Source organism: Corvus cornix, chromosome 1A (genome assembly GCF_000738735.6).
Source record: "Corvus cornix cornix isolate S_Up_H32 chromosome 1A, ASM73873v5, whole genome shotgun sequence".
NCBI classification, from domain to species: Eukaryota; Metazoa; Chordata; class Aves; order Passeriformes; family Corvidae; genus Corvus; species Corvus cornix.
Genome location: NC_047057.1, coordinates 41,266,952 through 41,286,170, shown reverse-complemented (window position 1 = coordinate 41,286,170; position 19,219 = coordinate 41,266,952). Strand labels below are relative to the sequence as shown.

The 19,219-nt window shown below is 37.0% G+C and overlaps 1 protein-coding gene and 1 long non-coding RNA gene across 2 annotated transcripts; one reads left to right on the top strand and one right to left on the bottom strand.

Annotated features, from left to right (window-relative positions):
• Nucleotides 1-415: 415 nt before the first annotated feature.
• Nucleotides 416-13,070, bottom strand: NTS (neurotensin). The gene is made up of 4 exons (XM_010413776.4): nt 12,844-13,070; nt 8,684-8,745; nt 2,277-2,501; nt 416-827 (listed from the first exon to the last, which is right to left on the bottom strand). Exons 1-4 carry the CDS (start codon nt 12,902-12,904, stop codon nt 681-683), a joined length of 495 nt encoding a protein of 164 aa, XP_010412078.4. The 5' UTR covers nt 12,905-13,070; the 3' UTR covers nt 416-680.
• On the top strand, nt 2,969-15,158 carry LOC120411920. Its single transcript, XR_005604509.1, has 2 exons — nt 2,969-3,050; nt 13,844-15,158. It is a non-coding gene; the product is annotated as an uncharacterized LOC120411920 (long non-coding RNA).
• Nucleotides 15,159-19,219: the final 4,061 nt, after the last annotated feature.

Genomic DNA, 19,219 nt, shown 5'->3' with positions numbered 1-19,219 from the left:
ACCAACTTTCTCGTGTAACCAGATTACTATTTTGACTTTTAAGAGTGATAGCACTGGGATACGAATCAGCTTTTAGTTGTTTGGCTTTTTTCTGAGCATTCATAGATTAGAGGTCAAAAACTCAAAATTTACTTAAAAGCAAGCAATTTAAAACATTCATTTTGAAACTGCCATTTAATAGTTGATTGATATCATTCCCTTTCTTCCTTAGACCCATTCCCTAATAAATTAAACTGGCCAAAACATAAAATACTCTGGCAGTTCTTACTCCTATGTTATTCAAAAAATTTGCAAACATTTACATGTTCGAGGTGTCCCATTAAGAAATTGTAAGATTCTCAGCAGGATTTATGGACAGTATCAATATACTTGGTGTTATGTCAGTGTGCTTTATAAAATTCAAAAAGACTACAAGATTGTTTGAAAGCATGTTGAAATCCCAGTTTTGTACAATACATCATGCTTAAAAACTAGTTTTATTCGCAAATGTATTAGTCCAATTAATCTCAAGTAGGAAAAATTCACAATCAAGAAACAGCAATTGCAAAAAAGACACAGCTATGTTATCATCTTGATTTTCCATAGTATATTTTCACACAAGTATGATTTTAGATTTCGATAAGATAACCATAACGCACAGTTACCTATAAACTAAATATACATTGTTTTCTTCTGCTGCATCAGTAATATGAACTTCTCTTGAGTATGTATGGTCTTCTAGCCTTGTTGACATGTAGCTGCCGTTTCAGAATATAGGGATTTTTTCTCTTCATGATTTCCTTTTCTTGGCTTGTATTCTCTAGATCAAAAGCGTCTTGCTGAAGTAACTGTAGGATGCAAGAAGAGACACACTGTTATCAACTTTTTTTTGTAATGAAGATTAAAAACTCCTCAAAATGGTTATAAAATATTATTTTAATATCTGCCACCAAGAAAAATCTTTACTATATTAGCTGCAGAATCAATAAAAAACAAAAAAAAACAAACTCAAGACACAAACCTAAAATCAGGCTAAAGATGAGCTGAGGCCTACAGAAGTGATATTTAAATTCCACTGAAACAAATTAGATAATTGGTTTTGATCAGAGAGGAAAATTGGTATATCCTCTTTGGACTAAAACTCAAATTGGCTGAAAGCTTCCTAATGACTATCACTCTGCTATCACACATTTAGGTTAAACACCTACATGCACTGCTTGCTGGTTTCATCTTTTGAGAAATATTTTAATCTACAACTTCCTGCAAAGCAGGGAACTGTGATTAAGACATATGGGTTATTGCATATTTGGTTCTATGGTAGCTCCTTTACAGTAAAAAATGCACAGATTAAGAGAATCTTCAGAAAACTGTGGTTCTCAAAGACATTGCAGTCCTTTGCATGGACCATCCCAGCTAATATGAGGATTGTGAATAAGACCATATATACAGTGTTATGACTCAGCAAATAAAACCCCCACCAAACTAGAAAGAGGATCTGGATTCAGCCAAACTGTGCAGGAACCTGAGACAGATGAAGAAATTTGGTTTACTGGATAGTGGGTAGTGATACTGAGACATCTTTTTTCACCACACAAAGCAGCTTTTAGTGTAATATCTAACAATGCAAGTGGATTGTGCCTAGTATGCTTCTCTGTAATCACTGTAATTGCTGTAGTAAAATAAACATCACAAATGGCCTATAAACAATTTAAGAGCAGCAATCTTCATAAAAGCACAATGTCAACTACCAGGGCCCTCTTTAGGTATATGGGAAAAAAAAGCAGGAGTTACCTTGCTGCCAGTTTCCTAGCAATGGTAAGAGAACCAGAGTGCCTAGTAAATGATATGTACACATGGGCATGTATCCCTGCATTTTGAATCCAGTTTGCCTTAGGGTCTTAAAACAGAAACACTGACTACATTTATTTATGCTTCAATAGATCTGTAGTAACTTCATCGCTGTTAAGCAGATATTAATTATGTGTTCTGGCATAGTGATGACTTTCATGTGTTTGTTTTGTTACCTGGAATGGCTACAAAAAGTGGAGAAAGTATGTAGTTAAGAAAAATTCTCATTTATCCATGGGTCATTGTAAGAAACTTACACTCAGGTCATCATAAACTTCACTAATTCACAACTATTAGGTAGTGGCATATTAGAGGTATTACAGAATATAAAAAAGGGAAGGAAAGCTCCAACAATGTGATGGGGGTTACATGGATATGGATTTTTACAACATCATTACAGACCCTCAGACTTTAATAGTAGTAAAAACATGCATTTGTGACTGTTTTACCTCCCAATGCTGGAAGGCTCTGCTGTGGCAAACTTTTTGGAGTTGATACACTGTCAGCATTGCTTCCAAACTGAAGCCATCCAGAGCAGCAGGGAACTGTCTTCCTGGAACCAGATCCTCCTCATCTACCTCTACTGTTTCCCCCATTTGGTTGTTTATGTTGTTGACAAGATTGCAGACATTTAGCAGGGTCATTTTCCAGTAAGGAAGTTTTGCTCTGTTAATCTGAAAATAAAAACACCCACAATTTAAAGTGGTTTGGGTTTTTTGTAATCATGTGCTACATTCAAACATTTTGTTAGAAACAAGTTTATGTTTCTGAAGTGCTTTTCATCTGGTCAACTTTTAGACATTAATTAGAGTGCTGAACTTAGGACAACTCATTTATTACATACGCCAAGTCTGCTTCCTTGCAGCCTTGCCCCCCAGGTAGATATACATGATGAAAAGACTAAACTTCTACCAAACCAGAATGGCAGCATTTCATAGTCATTCTGCACAGGTGTAAACAAAAAACACAGATGAGAATGAATATAATATAAATTACAGGTGTAAATAAGGATAATGATTCAAACCCACTGGATAAATTCCCAGTTCAGGAATCCAAGCTGGATGCCTGTGGTTAACTAGACGCTCCTCCCTAGTTCAGAACAAATACCAGTCATTTAAAAATTCCCTGAAAAAAGGAATGGAGTCCCTACTTCAGGACAAGCTGTCTGACGAGTCTGGGTCTGAAGTTACAGAATCTATAAGCCCCAGGAGTTTTGGATGCTGGTAAGTGAAGAGCCTGGGAGATGTTAATTGAAGGTCTACAGGCTTAGGAAGATGGAGCAGAGATAAAACATAGCTGTGAAAACAAAGTATTCCTAATTTGGTAACTGGACTGAAAAACTGAGACCAACTGTATGTAGGTGGTCCATAATGAACCTGTCCAGAGATGTTACAGAAAGAAATAAGGAAATTTTACCATGTCTCAAATTTTGCTCATTCCAGTATCTTGCATTATGTATGAGCTTTTAAACCATTTTAAAGAAATGCTGATAACCATGACTTTTAGTTTTCTACTGGTATTGTTTTTCCAAGCAGTGGTGGCAGTAGTCTTCTTCCATTTTGATTATCAATAGGAAAAAAGTAAGTTTAAAACTTAATTCCTCCGCCATTTACTGCTTTTCATGATTTTGCCATTTTCTTCATTCTCCACTATTAATTATTTCTTCTGCACTGTATTTCCTTTTAGTGCTGAGTACAGAAATTAGTTTCCTTAAACTAGAACTGGTGACATAGAAATCTCCAATCAAGAACCAAAAAGCAAATTCCTATTTATTCCTGAGAAGGATTTCCTTGCTGTGCACACTAGGATTAGACCTTACCTATGAACTGAAGTGTAGTTGCTTCTTTTCCTGGGTGTAGGAAGTTAAATATAGGTATTACACTAACACAGACATTGTCTTTCACACATAATTGAGAGCATTTATTGAGAGTGTGGATGCAACATCACATAATCTGTTTCTTTAGAGGACCTTCCTAACAAAGGTGCAAAGATTTGCAAGATTTTTGTATATTCATCACACTTTACTAATTTTTAAGGGAAAAGAAAGAATATTGAGAGAAATGAGGCAGAAACAAGAAAAGTTGGCATCACTCTTAGCATTAGTTACAAAACATTTCCTTCTGGCCACGATCATTACTCCAATATACATCTGATACATGCATGCCTTTCAAAATCAGAATAATTTAGTCCTTTAATGAAACTGCAGTGCATTCTCAGATTCCTGACAGCGTGTGGAAAAAATAAGATTACTTTGTTTTGAGTCTAAGAAAAACAAATCTGAAACCTTATTTGGAAGCTTGTAATTGGTTCTGCATCATTTACTTTGAGCTCATCTGTTGTCCCAACTAAGTGCCCTAGTTAGTCTATGAAATTATTTGAAAAGATGTGACAGTTTCAAAATATAATTAATCTCCGTGCAGAATATCTGATTTTACTAACAGAAGTTAAACTAGGAAAAAGACCAAATGTCCAACGCAATTTCAAAATGTTCTTTGGTCTGTTTTAATGTATTTTTGAAATATAAAAATATGGAGCTTTCCATGACAAATGAGGAGGCTTCCCCAGTTCACTTTCCTCTCCTGGGTATACAAAAGAAATGTGAGCTATCACTGCAACAGCTAAATCGCAATGGAGCATAAAATCCATAGGCAGTGCTACATGAGTGAGTGAGGCTTCTTAAGTAAGAACAAAAAATACTGCAGTGGATGGAAACAGAAGAGAAGAGTAAAAGATAGGGAAATTTGTCATGCCTTGTGTAATTTATAGAATCTTTTTGATCTAAAGTTACTACTTATGTCAACCTGATGCACATCTATGCATAAAGGAACTTTCCTCTGTGCATTAGTAAAATACTTAAATAGCAGACTTCCTTAGGTGAAAATTGTCTTAGCTCCTACTTATGAAGTTAGGAGAAAACAATTTTGCAGTGCTGTCTGCAAGCTTCTAACAAACTTTTTTTGTTACAGGAGTCTCATTCCTATTAATAGCACGCATATATCCCCTCAAAGTATTTTTACTTCGGTACACCTGCTTCTGACTTACACTGCTCCCATCAACAATTCAGTCCAGAGTGAATTTTGAGGTTTTCTAACTGAACATGGAGTTTTCCAGGTCGTGTCCAGTCACTGAACAGAGCAGTCATGTTATTTTTCTGCTCCACTATTACAGCAAGCATTAAAATCAGATTGCTTTGCTTTTTAGGTTATGAAAAATATCTGAGGCCGTTATCCTAAAGGTCTGTAAAAAAACAGTGTAAGATTATGATAATCCAAATGTTCAGGTCAATTTAAAATATTTAATATATTTTATACTATATATGATATATTTTTGTATTTTATATATTTATATATTTTCCATACAGGTCTAAGCAATGTCAACTAGAGTAGCTCAACACATATTTTGGAAAACACCTATACAATAGAACAAGGAATCTTTATCTGCCAAGATGGAACTAATTTTTTTAAGAGTGACTTGAAAAATATCTGGGAATGATCTGAAGGAACAAAAGACACTGCAGTATGAACTAGAATTTAAAAGGTACTAATGCTGAAGTTAATATGATGTTTGTATTTCCACTGTTGAACTTCTTTGTGAAATAAGAATCGGATATATAATTTCTCACACTTTATGTATCTTGAAAGAGAAATTAAGATCATCTAAGAAAATGAAATAAGCTTATTTCCTTCTTTGACAACAGGCTTGTCCTATGCAAGACAAAAGAGATTCCCAAGTTATAATTTATATTATATTTTTGTGTCTAGTTGAATGATATCCCTGATAGTTTGCTTAAGATACTTCTTTTGTTATAGTTCATACATCCCAAATGCTATTTTTCTTCAGGAAAAAAGTTATCTGTTTTTTATATTTTTGTCTTTATTTAGTAAAAGCAGATAAAAAGCAAAGTTATAACAAAGTAAAAATCCCAAGCTATGGACCTTTTAGTGTAGGATCTCTACAATTCCTTCCCATAATAGTAGTTGAATTTTGTTCAGATTGTAACCATAGAAATAATAAAAATACTCTCTGTCTTTAATCAGATATAGCATTGAGTTTTGTTAAAGCAAAACTACTTCCATGGTGTATATTAATGCCTGTAAATTTAATTAATTTTTATGTAATGACTGAGTCAGGAAGTCAGTAACTCCTAGGTAGCTGTAGGTACCTCCTTGTCCTAGGCAGCTCCTCTGACAATGAGGCTAAACTCTCTGGGCAAATACAGTCATAAATAGGCACCCTACAGCAATGAAAAGCTCAGGGGGTCCATGACTTCAGAAAATTAATGTTGGGTGGGATCCAAAGGTGGAGTCTGGGGATGATATATTCTCCAAGGAATACTTTTGTTTTACTTTCTCTTTTCCTCTAACTAACATAGTCTCGATCTTTTTTGAGTTCAAAACATTCTTCATGAAACTAGTGATTTCAGGCAAACATTTAGGAAGCTGGAAACAGAGTTATCTCTTTGACATGAATAGATTTTTCTATTTAAAACAAAAGAGAGACAGGAGATAACTGTCCATGTATTTTTGACAAGTCAGGTTTTGTTGTTTTACCAGATCTTCCAAATGGCTTTTTGGATTTTATCTTAGAAAAAAAGACAGATAAAGCATTTTAAGGGTTGTTTGATCCTTGTATCCTCATTGAGATGCAACAGCAGGGAAGGGTGACAAACTGTATTAAGTGTTGAAGACAGGTTGCAATAAGCATGAACATACTTCTTTAAGGATGGAGAGTGATCCAGCATAGAGGTGACTTTAAAGAGCAACTTGAAAAGGGCCAGAAGGCACTGGACAGCTGTCTGTGAAGTTAAAGGCATACAGCAATTCTTCCCATAATACTGGATAGACTACTGAATGTTGCAAAAGATGTGTGCTTAAACCCTAGCTGTAGTCTTGATACTATAGTTCACAAGTGCCTACTTAGGTAGATTTTTTTCTATCAAATACTTAAACCTACAAGTGATAATCCATTTTTCTGCACTTTAAGATCTCAGGTTTCATAAACAGTACTTTTTTTCCCTTCTTAATGCTGTGTAAATTATTTGGATTTCCTTTGCTGATTACCAAGTCAGTGTCAAATACAATTAATGCAATTTAACAGTAATTGCCCTCAAATGGAACCAGATCTCAGGCACAACACAGGTATTACACATACCATCTTCAAATCTGTCTATCACACCAGAACCATAATTTGTTGTAATGAGGGTTAAAATCTAGCAGGGGACAACAGAAAAAAAATAATTTCAGTAATGAATGGAATAGTGATATGACTCTTGCAGAAGAGTTGATGCACAGTTTTGTGTTTCCACCATGTCTTACTTTGATGTCAAGAGACAACATATATTCAACTAATGAACTCTAGATGGTGATTTAAGACAGTATAGTGCAGAATTAAAGCAGTGTCTATAACATGAATCTACTGCTTCTGTCAGCTTCAAGTGTCAGTTGACTCGTGGTAAATACCATAAGGATGCTGAATAGCAAGCTACATGACACAAAACAACATAAGAGCATTATGGCAAACATCATGACATTATTAACTGGTGCAATATATTTGTGAATTTGGAGTTACCTGAGCTTGTGTTCTGTGGTGAGAGGGAGGAAAAGATGGAAGTTATGTTCACAGATCCAATAAAGTCAGTAGCAGAAATACCAATAGCTGCAGGGTTTTCTTCCAGGGCATACTATGCTTTGCCACACAGAAAAAAACCCTATTTTTTTCAGCCTCCTACATTTAAATATGTCTCAGAGAAAGAGTAGTTACTAAATCTTTCTGTACCTTACAGAGGTGAGCAGAAAACAGGTTTATTTGTAATCTAAGGTTAACTATCATGCCAGTAAAGAACACTGAAATCTAAGGACTGCCAGACAGATAAAGAAAATGCATTTTCTGGCCTCATACTTCTTCTAGTCTATCCAATAATCCCGTGGAAAAGGTCACATACATGTAAATACAGTATATGCAGAAGTCTTCCTGGCAGATTTTGTCCTTAACCTTCAACTAGTCATTGGTTTATGAAAATTTGTATTTTGGGGGAGAAATTTTTTTATTTCTGATTTTATTTTCCATTACATTTAAGTACCACTTAAACTTTTTTTGAATAATGAATTAAAATATTCATTCTTAAACCCATAGTACTGGTTTCAGAATTTGTTCTTTAATATATTGCTGAAGATATATCAGACATATATATTTCTTAGATAATTTATGGAAGATAATAGTGTTGAGAAAGTGTCTATCAGCCTGTCCAACATATGTGCAATACTTGCTGCTTCACTTTGTCAATATGAGGTTCTAACTGAATTTTTATCTATTCATATTAAATAACATAACCATTATTCACAGTCCGGAAACTTGTCAAGGAAATGCCATTTACCAAGTCAGTATTTTCACAGTCATGTCCCCATGTTCCTGTACTAGCACTATGATTAAAAGCCTAAACCAAAATAGGCATATGTATTAACAATTTTTGCTTTATGACTGTCTTAATTTTATATGCACATAGGAAGAGTTCTGCATAAAAATAGCACTTATAGATTTGACTCAAGGTTAGCATAGCTTTCATCGGGCATAATCTTATTGGAAACACGTTTCCTCATATAAATTTACATCTCTGTACGTAACATAGTTTTGACAGTTTAATGAAAGTACCAGTGTTAAAACTGAGGAACACATTTAGTGTGCCACATCAACACCTTTAAATTTCCTTTGAACTGGAGAAAATCTTGCACCAAAGTAAAACCTAACACTGAACTTCTCTGTCTAGACCATAGGTTATTACTTTGTGCAAAGACTTTTGGGTTTGTAATGAGAATTCATTTGCTCCCTCCCTGTCAGGTAAAGGAAGAAAAATAATTACCTTTGATGTGTACATATTGGTCAATAAATCTGCTTCTAATGCTTTCATTTCCTCTTCTGAATCTGGGAATAAACCAGAAACATATGTTTATTATTTGATCATAAATCATGGACATTTCAATTCAGTACAAAGAACTTAGATATTTAAATGAATTTTAAAAAATAAACACACAAACACAACCAGCAGTGACCTAAAGGGACTGTGAGGATTCTTCAGTTAGCAGCAATATTATGTTAAAAGAAATACTCAGTACCTTTTTGAAGCATGATCAAGCTTATTGAAGTGAATGAAACTGTTCATTTATCTTAGTTTCATAGCAGAAAGGCTCATTAACTACAATTCTTTCAGAATAAAAAAACTACTTTAATATTCTTCATTATTTTCATAATAAATATTTGTCATGTTTGCTTACTTTGGAAGAAAAATTTGAATATTTATTTTCAAATATTTATTTAGGTAGTAATTATTTAGGTAAATGACAGTTATGATTACTTGATTAATAATCAATAGTATTGATTATTCTTAAATTAAGGGTAATTTTACTGATATGAGGGAATTGACCTATCAGTTTATGATACAAGCTCTTGACAATGTATATAGAAAAAGAAAGTATTCTGACTGGAAGTTTAGGGATTTTCTTTACTGACTTAATTGACCTTTGCCAGCTCAGTAGACTTGCAAGACCTGTGATTTGGTAAATAGGGTAAAAATTGCTGTAGAAAGAGAAAACACACATTTCTACACACAGCATCACAAGATGAAGATGAGAATCACAATGAAGATCTGGTGCCGTGATAGCAGCAATCACAGCTCAAAGGAAAAAAAGTAAGGAATCAGATAAGTCTTTAGGTGAAATAGAGTTCCACATAGCTTTTACCTTTCCTGGAATACCAACAGTCTGAAACCAAACAATATACTAGTATTTCAAACCATAATAAACCAAAATATATTCCATATTCATATAGGTCATATCTCACTTTCTTTAAAATAATCAGTGCTGTGGGCATGTAAGACCCTACCACTGAATCTGTGAATAGGTTCTGCCTGTGCCTTCATTTCAGGGATCATCACCATGTTATGTCCCTACCTTTCACAGAACATGAGACTGTAAGGGACCAAAAGCATGTGCCAATGTGTCACAGGTTTCTGTCAGCACAGAAGCCACCCATTACAAAACCAATCATGTTCAATCTTTATAAATCTCACCACTACTGTCACTTTGCCTCTTCTTTAGGAAATTCTTCTAACCTATCAATGCTTACTCGCTTCTGATTTCAAGTCTAATTTATTTCCAATTACAAATGTATCCATGGTTTGCAAATAAATTCCTACACTGTAAATGACACCTTTCTATTTGTGATATTTACCTATCATGTATTTACTGTGAGGGATCACCTCTCTTCCCAGCTTAGTGTTTTTGTGTGTTTTTGTGCAACAGGATTAGCAAACATGTGCAAGATCACTGTGTCTTTTTGGTCAAAAACCATTGTCCTGGAAATCCCATAAATGCTTAATTGAAAGGCTATGCCCAGATTTATTGGACTGTCATCTATTCTCCTTCCTTGTAATAGTCTTGTATTTCCCAACTCATCAGAGCAGCCCTCCTCTGTCCTTGATGTGTTCCCAAGAGAGAACAGCATAGTACAGTTTGGTTCAGAAGCCTCAGTACTTAACCACCTTAATGCTTACCATTAGCTACAGTGAGTAGCTCTCTTACATGGTTTTTTTGGTTTTGTTTGTCTTTTGTGCCTGAAAAACCACAAAAATCAGGTTAGATAACAAGATAAAGTCTTTTATTCCTCAGATTTCCAACAGCTGTGCTTTGGTTAAAAAGCAGCTTTTAACAGGAATTTCTATTATTTCCTAAGCCACTGCATTTTGTATTATTGCACTGGTTCTCATGCCTATTATTTAGGTCATGAAAAACTTGTGTGTGTTACACATATCTCCTTCCTCTGTAGGGATGCTCCTGTTCAGCTCTGCATTACCAGCACAGTACATTCATTCATTATTTTTATCATTGGAGCTATTGCATTTGACTTGCTGTAATGCTGATCTACATCCAGTCCTATTTAAAGTTTACAAATTTCACATTAAATAGGACTAGTTGTAGACCAGTCAGCAAGTCCCTAGCAACTATTTTCCAACCTGAAGCTTTTCAGCCCTTTCAGCAGTAATGGCTGTCAGTTTTATCAGCTTTACCACTAGCCAAAGTCCTGCTGGCAGCACAAGATCACCTCAGCTGAATTTCTACCAATGACAGCATCTCCTGTGAGCAGGTGACCACACACACAATGACAGCATCATAATTTGAGTTGTCCTGGATCACACCAGCTGAGAAAAATAAAAGGACTTGTGCCTGGTTAGCATCTGGATTTAGTTTCTATAAAGGATGGAAGATAGCTTCCACGCATTGAGGCTGGAAGATAGCTGCAGACATGAAAGGTAGAAAGGAAGGCATTAAGAAGCATTTGAATTGAAAGCATAAATCTAGAGGACATTATTTAAGAGTCAAGATTCCTTGAGTGAAGAATAAAGCAAGGCTTGGAGGGAGAGAAGGAAGCATGTTCAGGTAATTCAGGAGTGAAAAGAGATGGAAGAGGAGCAAAAGCATAAAAAGAACAGACTCTCAGAGAGCAATGTATAAAAAGCCTAGTTACACATTACTGCTAAAATCAGGGAGAAATTCACATAGTTTGAGGTATTCTTGATTCTATGGACAAGAAAAATAGTTTCTATTCATATATTCACATTTTACGGAACAATTACATTCTACAGGTATACACTTTTGCCTGAGGGCAAATATTTTCAAAAGAAAATTTAACAATCATTTTCTTTATGACATAACTGTCCATAGTAGTTACAAATTATTTGGGCCCCTTCACATAAGCTTCTCTGTGGCATTTCTCATTTAAAAATAATTTCAAATTTTCAAGCAAATAAACCATCATGTTAGTTCCACCTACAATTTGGCTTCTGGGATTTTTTTTTAAAAACCTATTTTAATTCCTGCTTAAATGTTTTACTTTAGTGGGCTTTCATTCAGGCTCTGTGAAGAGTTGAATTTGAAACTGCTTCACTGAAAATACTAGTCAGGAATTTGTTTGAAAAGCTTAAAAATTACATGGAGAGAAAAAAAATGTTAAGCTTTTTCACTAAGATCATGAGTTCTCTATAATATAGAGAACAATTACCTTTAAACTGTAATAAAATGCAGGTATTATGTGGTTTACATTTTTTCTCCTGCAGGGGAATACAAATTGGAAACATTCATCTAAAGTGAGAATTAGGAATTCTGAGTCCTCCTGAATGTTAAAGTTGAAAAATGAAGCTGCTTGTAAATTTACCCATTAAATTTAGTGGAGTTAAAAATCAAAGTAGTTTTCAAGTTAGTTAAGACTGGATTTTGCAGACTATTCTGCTTCATGTCTGTGTGGGTACACCTGTTTAACCATCACCATAACTCTATTTTGTCATAAACTTAGAGCATAAATAGCAGATGCTTAAGATGTGTCATCTTCCAAAGAAGCAGGCAATGCATTTTAATATATGGTCCTCCTTTTGAACTTTCTAAAGCAGCTGCTCTTGGAGAATAAATACATTTACATTACCCTTCTTACTGTGTGATCTACCTGTGCTTCAGTATTTTTTGGTCATAATTTTAGACTGGTTGTTAGCAACTTTTTCTCCAGATAATAAGTTATATTTCTCTCTCTAAACAGTGACCAAAGGTCATGCATATTCATGTTGATTTGTATTGCAGCAGCTATTCATATGAGTTGCAGAAATTACAATTTGTATCATAATTTGGAAATACATCATATTCAATGAACCATAGCACAACCGAGCAGATGGTCTGCACTGATTTGTATTTCCAATGACTAGTCTACACTAATTGCCGTGGTATGGATGCTGTGAGGAGGAATGGCTTCTACGAAGGGAGAAAGTTAGGGAAGTGATATAAAAATATGATGCTGGCCAGAGCCCGTTATCAGAGCCAGCTCCCGGGCACCTAATGGACACAGCCGGCAGAGCCCGAAGCGACTTCACTTCCTTCCTTTAGGTCCCGGCTCCGGGAGCGACTCAGCGCCGAGCGGTCCGAGGGGCTCCGGGCCGGGCGGCGCGGGGCGCGCCCGGCGCAGGCGGCGGCGGGGACTTACCTGAGCAGAGGCTGCAGGAGGCCAGGGCCAGCAGCACCACGCACACCAGCTGGACTCTCATCCTTGCCGCGCCGCCCTCTAGAAAGTAAAGTCCATAAATCCTAGGGAGAGACGGAGAGAGAGACAGAGACAGAGAGACAGAGACAGACAGACCCCCGCCGCTCCTCGCCCTCCGCACGCGTGCTGACGGGCGGCTGCAGGCACCAGACGGGGGACCCAGACCCTTGCCCAACTATATAAGCCGCGGGGTGATGTCACGGCGGTGTCGACATCGCCTCCTGAAGAAGCTCCCTCCCTCTTCCCCCCTCCTCCCGCTGCCCCCTCCCGCTGCCCCCTCCCGCGCTCCGCGCCCGCCGCCGCTGACGCCACTCTCCGCCTGACGCACGCGGAGCCCCGCGGGGCGCGCAGCGAACCCCCGCACCCACGGCCGCGAGGCGCGCCCGGCACGGCTCTTCCCGAAGGGGAACTATCCTGGGATTTTATTATTATTATTATTATTTAAAAAAAAAAGTTTCCGCAGGTGCTCGTCCCCCGGCGCGGGGCTAGGGGTGGGAAGCGACCGCGCCGCCGTCCTCGTGCGGTTGACGCCCTTTGTCTTTCATCTGTAGAGCCTTTCCTTACAGCAAGGGAAAGAACCGCACACTGGTGACGGGCAGGGATGTTAAACCGGGGATGGGCAGGGAATGCGTGACATGGGGCACGGCGGGGATATAACCCTGGCCATGGGTAGGAGTATTGCATCGGGCACGGGTAGCAGGAAAAAGAGGGGAAGAAACAAAAAGGGAAGTCTGTGTGCGTGAGAGATGGAGGAAGATAACGGGAAAGCCACTTGACAGAGTCTTTCATAGATGCGCAAAAAAATGATACCCGACCAGGCGAGACTCCCTATTACTTCTGAAGAGCGCTTGCTACAAGCCACCCGCTGCGGTTTCAAGAAAGCGAGCGTTCCTAAGAGACATTTCTCTTACGATGCACTTTTCCCTGTTGATTTTTCCACTAGGTATCCTTCCTCAACGCCTAGCACAGAACAGGCTCCGTTTACAGCACCCAGAGGTCGGGACTCGGCAGGACACGCCGGGACCCCAGGCGGAGGCAGGGCGGCGGCGGGACGGGCGCGCTCTGCCCCGGGCGGGGCGCGGGGTGCGGAGGGGCCGCGGGCGGGGGCGCGGGGTCCCCGTCTCTCCACCGCATGCCCTGCCCTCCGTCTGTGCCCGGGAGCCCGTATCTGCTCCGGCTCGCTTTCTGCCTCCCAGCTCTGAGCTCCTGAGCCGTAAAGCCCAGAGAAATGACCCGAAGGTGAGGGCAGGGTAACCTCTAACGTGTGTGAGAATAAAAACGTAAAGCTGAAGACTGGCGTCAGCCTCCATTGCTCTACTGCTTTTGCTGTGTGGATTTTTTTTTTTTGTTTTTTTCTTCTCAGATACAGACGAATGCTCCATATGTTGAATACAGATACAGATACAATGCAGAACATTTCTGTCTCTCTGAATACATTTAAGGACAAATACACGTGTCACACGTAGCAGAAACACACGCTGCAAGTAGATTCTTCTGTCGTGGATGTTCCCTTCATCGCAGAAATGTTCCTTTAAATTGCAAAAAGCAGAGATGGGTGTTGTTTTCCTCCCGTACCCTCTGCGACTGAATAGGTGTCACAGAAACACACAGAATTTTCCAAATCCTGCCACAAGGAACACCTGGTGAAAAAAGTTATTTAACTGAATTCTTTATGCCCTGAAACAACTTTTGCAGCACAACGGAATTTAAATTCTAATGTTGTTTTGGTTTATGGTGACATAAATACACACAGAAACGAAACTGAGTGCACTGCTGTGGTATTAGATGTTATAAGAACACAGATTTTTGCATACAGTTAGAAACACACCCTTCTGTACTACTGCGAGAGAAAATAAAAAACAAAAACCCCAAGTCCCCAAAACACATTTATCACATTTTATGGGCTGTGCTAGTCTACCAGAAAGTTTCAGATATCATTCATCTGTCTGAGCACTGAGGTTAGATGAGGTAGACACTCGCACTTCGCTCTAGTCCTATTTTCTATTATTTCCATTATACAGAAAGACCAATCTGCAGCTAATTTTGCTCTGTGGGTGTTCAGTAGTTCAGAAAGTTCTATGAATGAGAATCATATTTCATAGATATTTTCTAGTGCCCACTTTCTACAGAGTCACAGAGTTCTTCAATAATCTAATTACCCATATTCTTATGTAACTGGAATTTAAAGAAATGAATTTTTTTCTTCAGGAAGAGAGTAATTGTCATTTTGCCTGCCATTAAAATCTGTGATCACCTAATTGTTGCCTTTTTGGTTTTCTTTTTTATTTTTTTCCTAAGTTAATAAGTGCTAGGGATTTGAGGGGGACAAATGTATGGTATGTTTTTAACCATTACGGGTTTTTTGCCATTGGTCTGTTTCCATTTTCTTTTTCTTGGAAACTGAAAAGGCAGAAACTTCAGTGTTGAAAATCTTTGCTTTCTTACCATGTTTTATGTTCCTGACATACTACCTTTGAGTCCCCTGGATCAGGCTCAATTGAGCTTGGACAATTTTTTTTTTTTTCAATAGAACTCAGCTGTCATCTATTCCTCCGATGCTCCTTTACTTACTTTTTCTACCTCTTTCCTACATCTGCACCTTGTACTACTTCACAAAGAATTGTATAATGGGAATTTTAACTCTTTCAACAGTTAATTTCCTAAATAACTTAAACTTCTTCAAGTCATCTTCATATCACATTTCTCCCAATGAAGAAGAGAAGCTTTTATAAGGAAAAAAACAACCTCTTTGCAGATCTGTCTCTCTCTCTCTCCTCTTTATTTTTAAACACTCTTAGCTAAAAAAAAAATATTATAACTATTCATTAGTGTCAGTCAGTTTGGGCAACTCGGTTTATCTTTACTTGCCCTCAGCATGTGATTTAGACAGCCTGTCCAGGCCTATAAATCAGGTCAATTCACAACTGTGAGGCATCTGAAGATAACAAAACAAACAGGTAAATGGCAGATTCATGGAAGAACAGATACATAAACCTCTATTTACTTTGTCATAAAACTACCATCATAGCATATGGATAACATGAAACAGAAAAGCTGTAATCACCAAACAGAAGGAGAGTACCATTCTGCTAATGTTCCTGCTGTAGAAGGTATTGGAGATTATAATAAGGAACTCTCAATGTTCCAGTTACCAGTTTTATGCCTTTGGAATAGCAATAAACACAGTGAGAATGAATGGAAGAAAATCAAGATGTTCAATCTTGCCATTAAGTATATTTACATCTGAGAATTCTTTAATGTTTTTTTAATAGTTATACATATATATAGCAGTAGTTATACAAGTATGAAAACTCCAAGAGGGATCATTCTGGAGGTGGTCATCCAGAAAACGTTTCATACAGCAAACTGGCTAAAGATACTCACTCAAAATCTTAAAAGTTGATTTTAGTTGCGGTGGTTAAGCTGCTTTGCCCCTACAACAGTTTGGCTACCAGCAGTTTAGGTTAACATGCTGGGCAGAAAATTGACAACTCAATTTCTATCATGTCTGGTCAAGGGACAAGCTCAAGCAAAGAAACAGGATGGACAGGCAAGGGTATTCAAAGCACATTTAAATAATGAATTTAGTCAGACACTGCAGCAGAATTTTCCAGTCATCGTGAATTCTCAGCATTTCTTTCCCTGAGCTTAAAAATAGGTCTAGGGCATTTATTCTGTTTGGTCAGCACAGTGATGCTCAAAACTCGATGGTGTATTCAACTGCTGAAAGTCCTGGAGACCACCTCTGCTGCAAAGGATATCAGAAAAACATTCAGAAATAAAAGGCAGATGGTGCTTAACACACTGGATCATTTTTAAGTAAAACATTAAGCATCCTCTCACTTCAAAGCCAATCTCCTTTAGTCATTCTGTGACTCAATTTTTTACTTTTGTGAGGTTGTGCACTTTAAGGAATCCTTGAGAAGTTGACTGAGCAGTATTAAAGAACTTACTGATATATATCAAAAAAACCCAAACAAACATATAAGCAGCCACATTATTGTCTGAATCAGAAGAATTCTTAATATACAACAAATTTCTGCTACATTTTTAAGGAGCCACAAATCAGTAGAAACTTCGTGGATGTCTAATGAGCTCACCCTTTGTGCTTTAAAGTCGTGGGGTCTAAAACTGTGAAAGAGGCATTCTGTGTATCTTCTGCATATGAGGTACACATGCATGACAGAGCTTTTTTTTTTATGCTTTGGGGTTTCAAACAGCAACACCATTTCAGTACCCCAGGGGACAATGATCCTCAAATAGCAGAAAATTTAAAAATATCATTTCAGCAGAATAATCTGAAGTATCATTTCTTCTTTTAAATTTTTTCCCATTAAAGCACAGCCATTACATTTCCAGAACTTAGAGATTCTCTAACCCTTCTCATGAAAAAATAGATTCTATATTTACATTAGTATAAAGTAAACACAGCATATATGCATCTACACACCAACTGGTAAAACAACAGAAAATCAAAAATTTTAGGACAAATATATATATATAAAAAACTACTTGGAAATTGTTTAATAAAAGTCAATTTGGATAAAAAAGGCCATAAGAAAACAATCTTCACTCCTACTCCTAATTTCCACTTACTTTTAATTTTTTTTTTCCTTTTACTAAAATCCTTCTATATGAGAAAGCAAACAGTGCAGTTAGAAGTGTCACCACAGTGTGTCATGGGAGTTATGCTTCGGGCACCTCCTCCTTACTCTCACCTCTCAGCAATTCATTCCCAGGCCAGACTGCATCTTTCTCATTTCTTTGATTACACATTTTCCCCAAATACCTAAGTTAATCAATTTTTCATTTCTCTCCAGTGAGCTATGAATATTTTAATTTAGGTTCCAGGGTATAATATATACAAGAGACATGGGTGAAAAGCCTGATATAACTTTGTTGAGTACTGCATATTCATGTAATCCACTGTTCATCAGACTGATCATGCTTTGAAATTTTGCGTTAATTTGATGAAATAGTTAAGATGTGCAAAATACTGTTTTAATACTGTTATTGTTGGACTGATAATAATGATTATCGACAATTCCTGAAAGAGCAAAATGAAATTGATGTGGATTCAGAGGGTTGACTCTCTTTTTCCCCTGATATTCAGTTTTTGTCTGAAATTATTCTTCAGCATTCCATGGAACATGGTAACCGAAGACATAAGTATGCACTGTTAAATTACTCTGGTTCAGTTATGCCATATAAGTAGGAATTGAACTCCATACTGAAACTTTTGAAATCATCTCTCCTGCTTCCTTCACAAATTTCTCAAAGAAACATGATTTTTCCTTGTACCCAAAAGAGAATTTATTTTAACTAGTTATTTAAAATCGCACAGCCATGAAGAGATTTTGAATTAAAAATACCGAGGAATATTTCCTGTGTGCTCAGTAAAGAGGCAATATGCTATTATTACCATAAATCACTGAGATTATGCTGAGACCTTCATCTTGATGAGATACAAGTTCTTCCCCAGGAGTCCTTAAGAGATTTCCAAACAAACAGAAGCCTTTTCTTTCTCTTTTTTTATTCTTTTTCTTTTCTTTTTTTAAATAAAGGTAACCTCAAAGAGTCCTGAACAGCCTTCCACTGTTGTTCCACTGCAACATAAGAAAAGACTAAGAATCACTTAGAAGTGTTTCCTTTTTCAGTTTATTAGTTATTTTTGTTCTTCAGGAAATTTCATTAAGCAAGGCAAAAGCACCAGTTTTAAATTTATTCTTAATATACAAGGTTTTTGGCTTGAGGATTTATGAGCAGATCATTTAAAAATCATTGTTAAAGCTAATTGTTTTGGATGTAGGAGTGATACTCAGAAACAAAATACGGATTCACAGAACTGTGTTTTCAGTACTGTGCCAGCATGCACATACCAAGTATACACCACCTCTGCAACTTCCAGCTTTTTTACCTATGAGGGATGGAAAGCGTCTATGTAATTTGCACATCTGTGAACTGAAATTTGCATGCATAGTATTTAAGAAATTCCTTGGAGATTGAAAAGCAGACATCCCAATAAAGACAAACAAAGTGGTAATAAGAATACATGTTACAACAGCAAACACAGGCAACCAATCATTTACAACATAAGCAAGAACATCACCGACAAAGAAAGAAAGAACCCTTTTTGAAAAATATAAAGAGCGTTTGCATCTGAAGAATATTTTGCATTTGCATAACACCTTTCAATTTCAGTGCTTTATAAATATGAATTAACTATAGCCATGTCTAAACTAGAATACAGCTTGTAAATGTACACTGCTCTAGAAAAATTTTGTCATCTTTAGCAGCCTATAGCAGCTTAGATTTTACT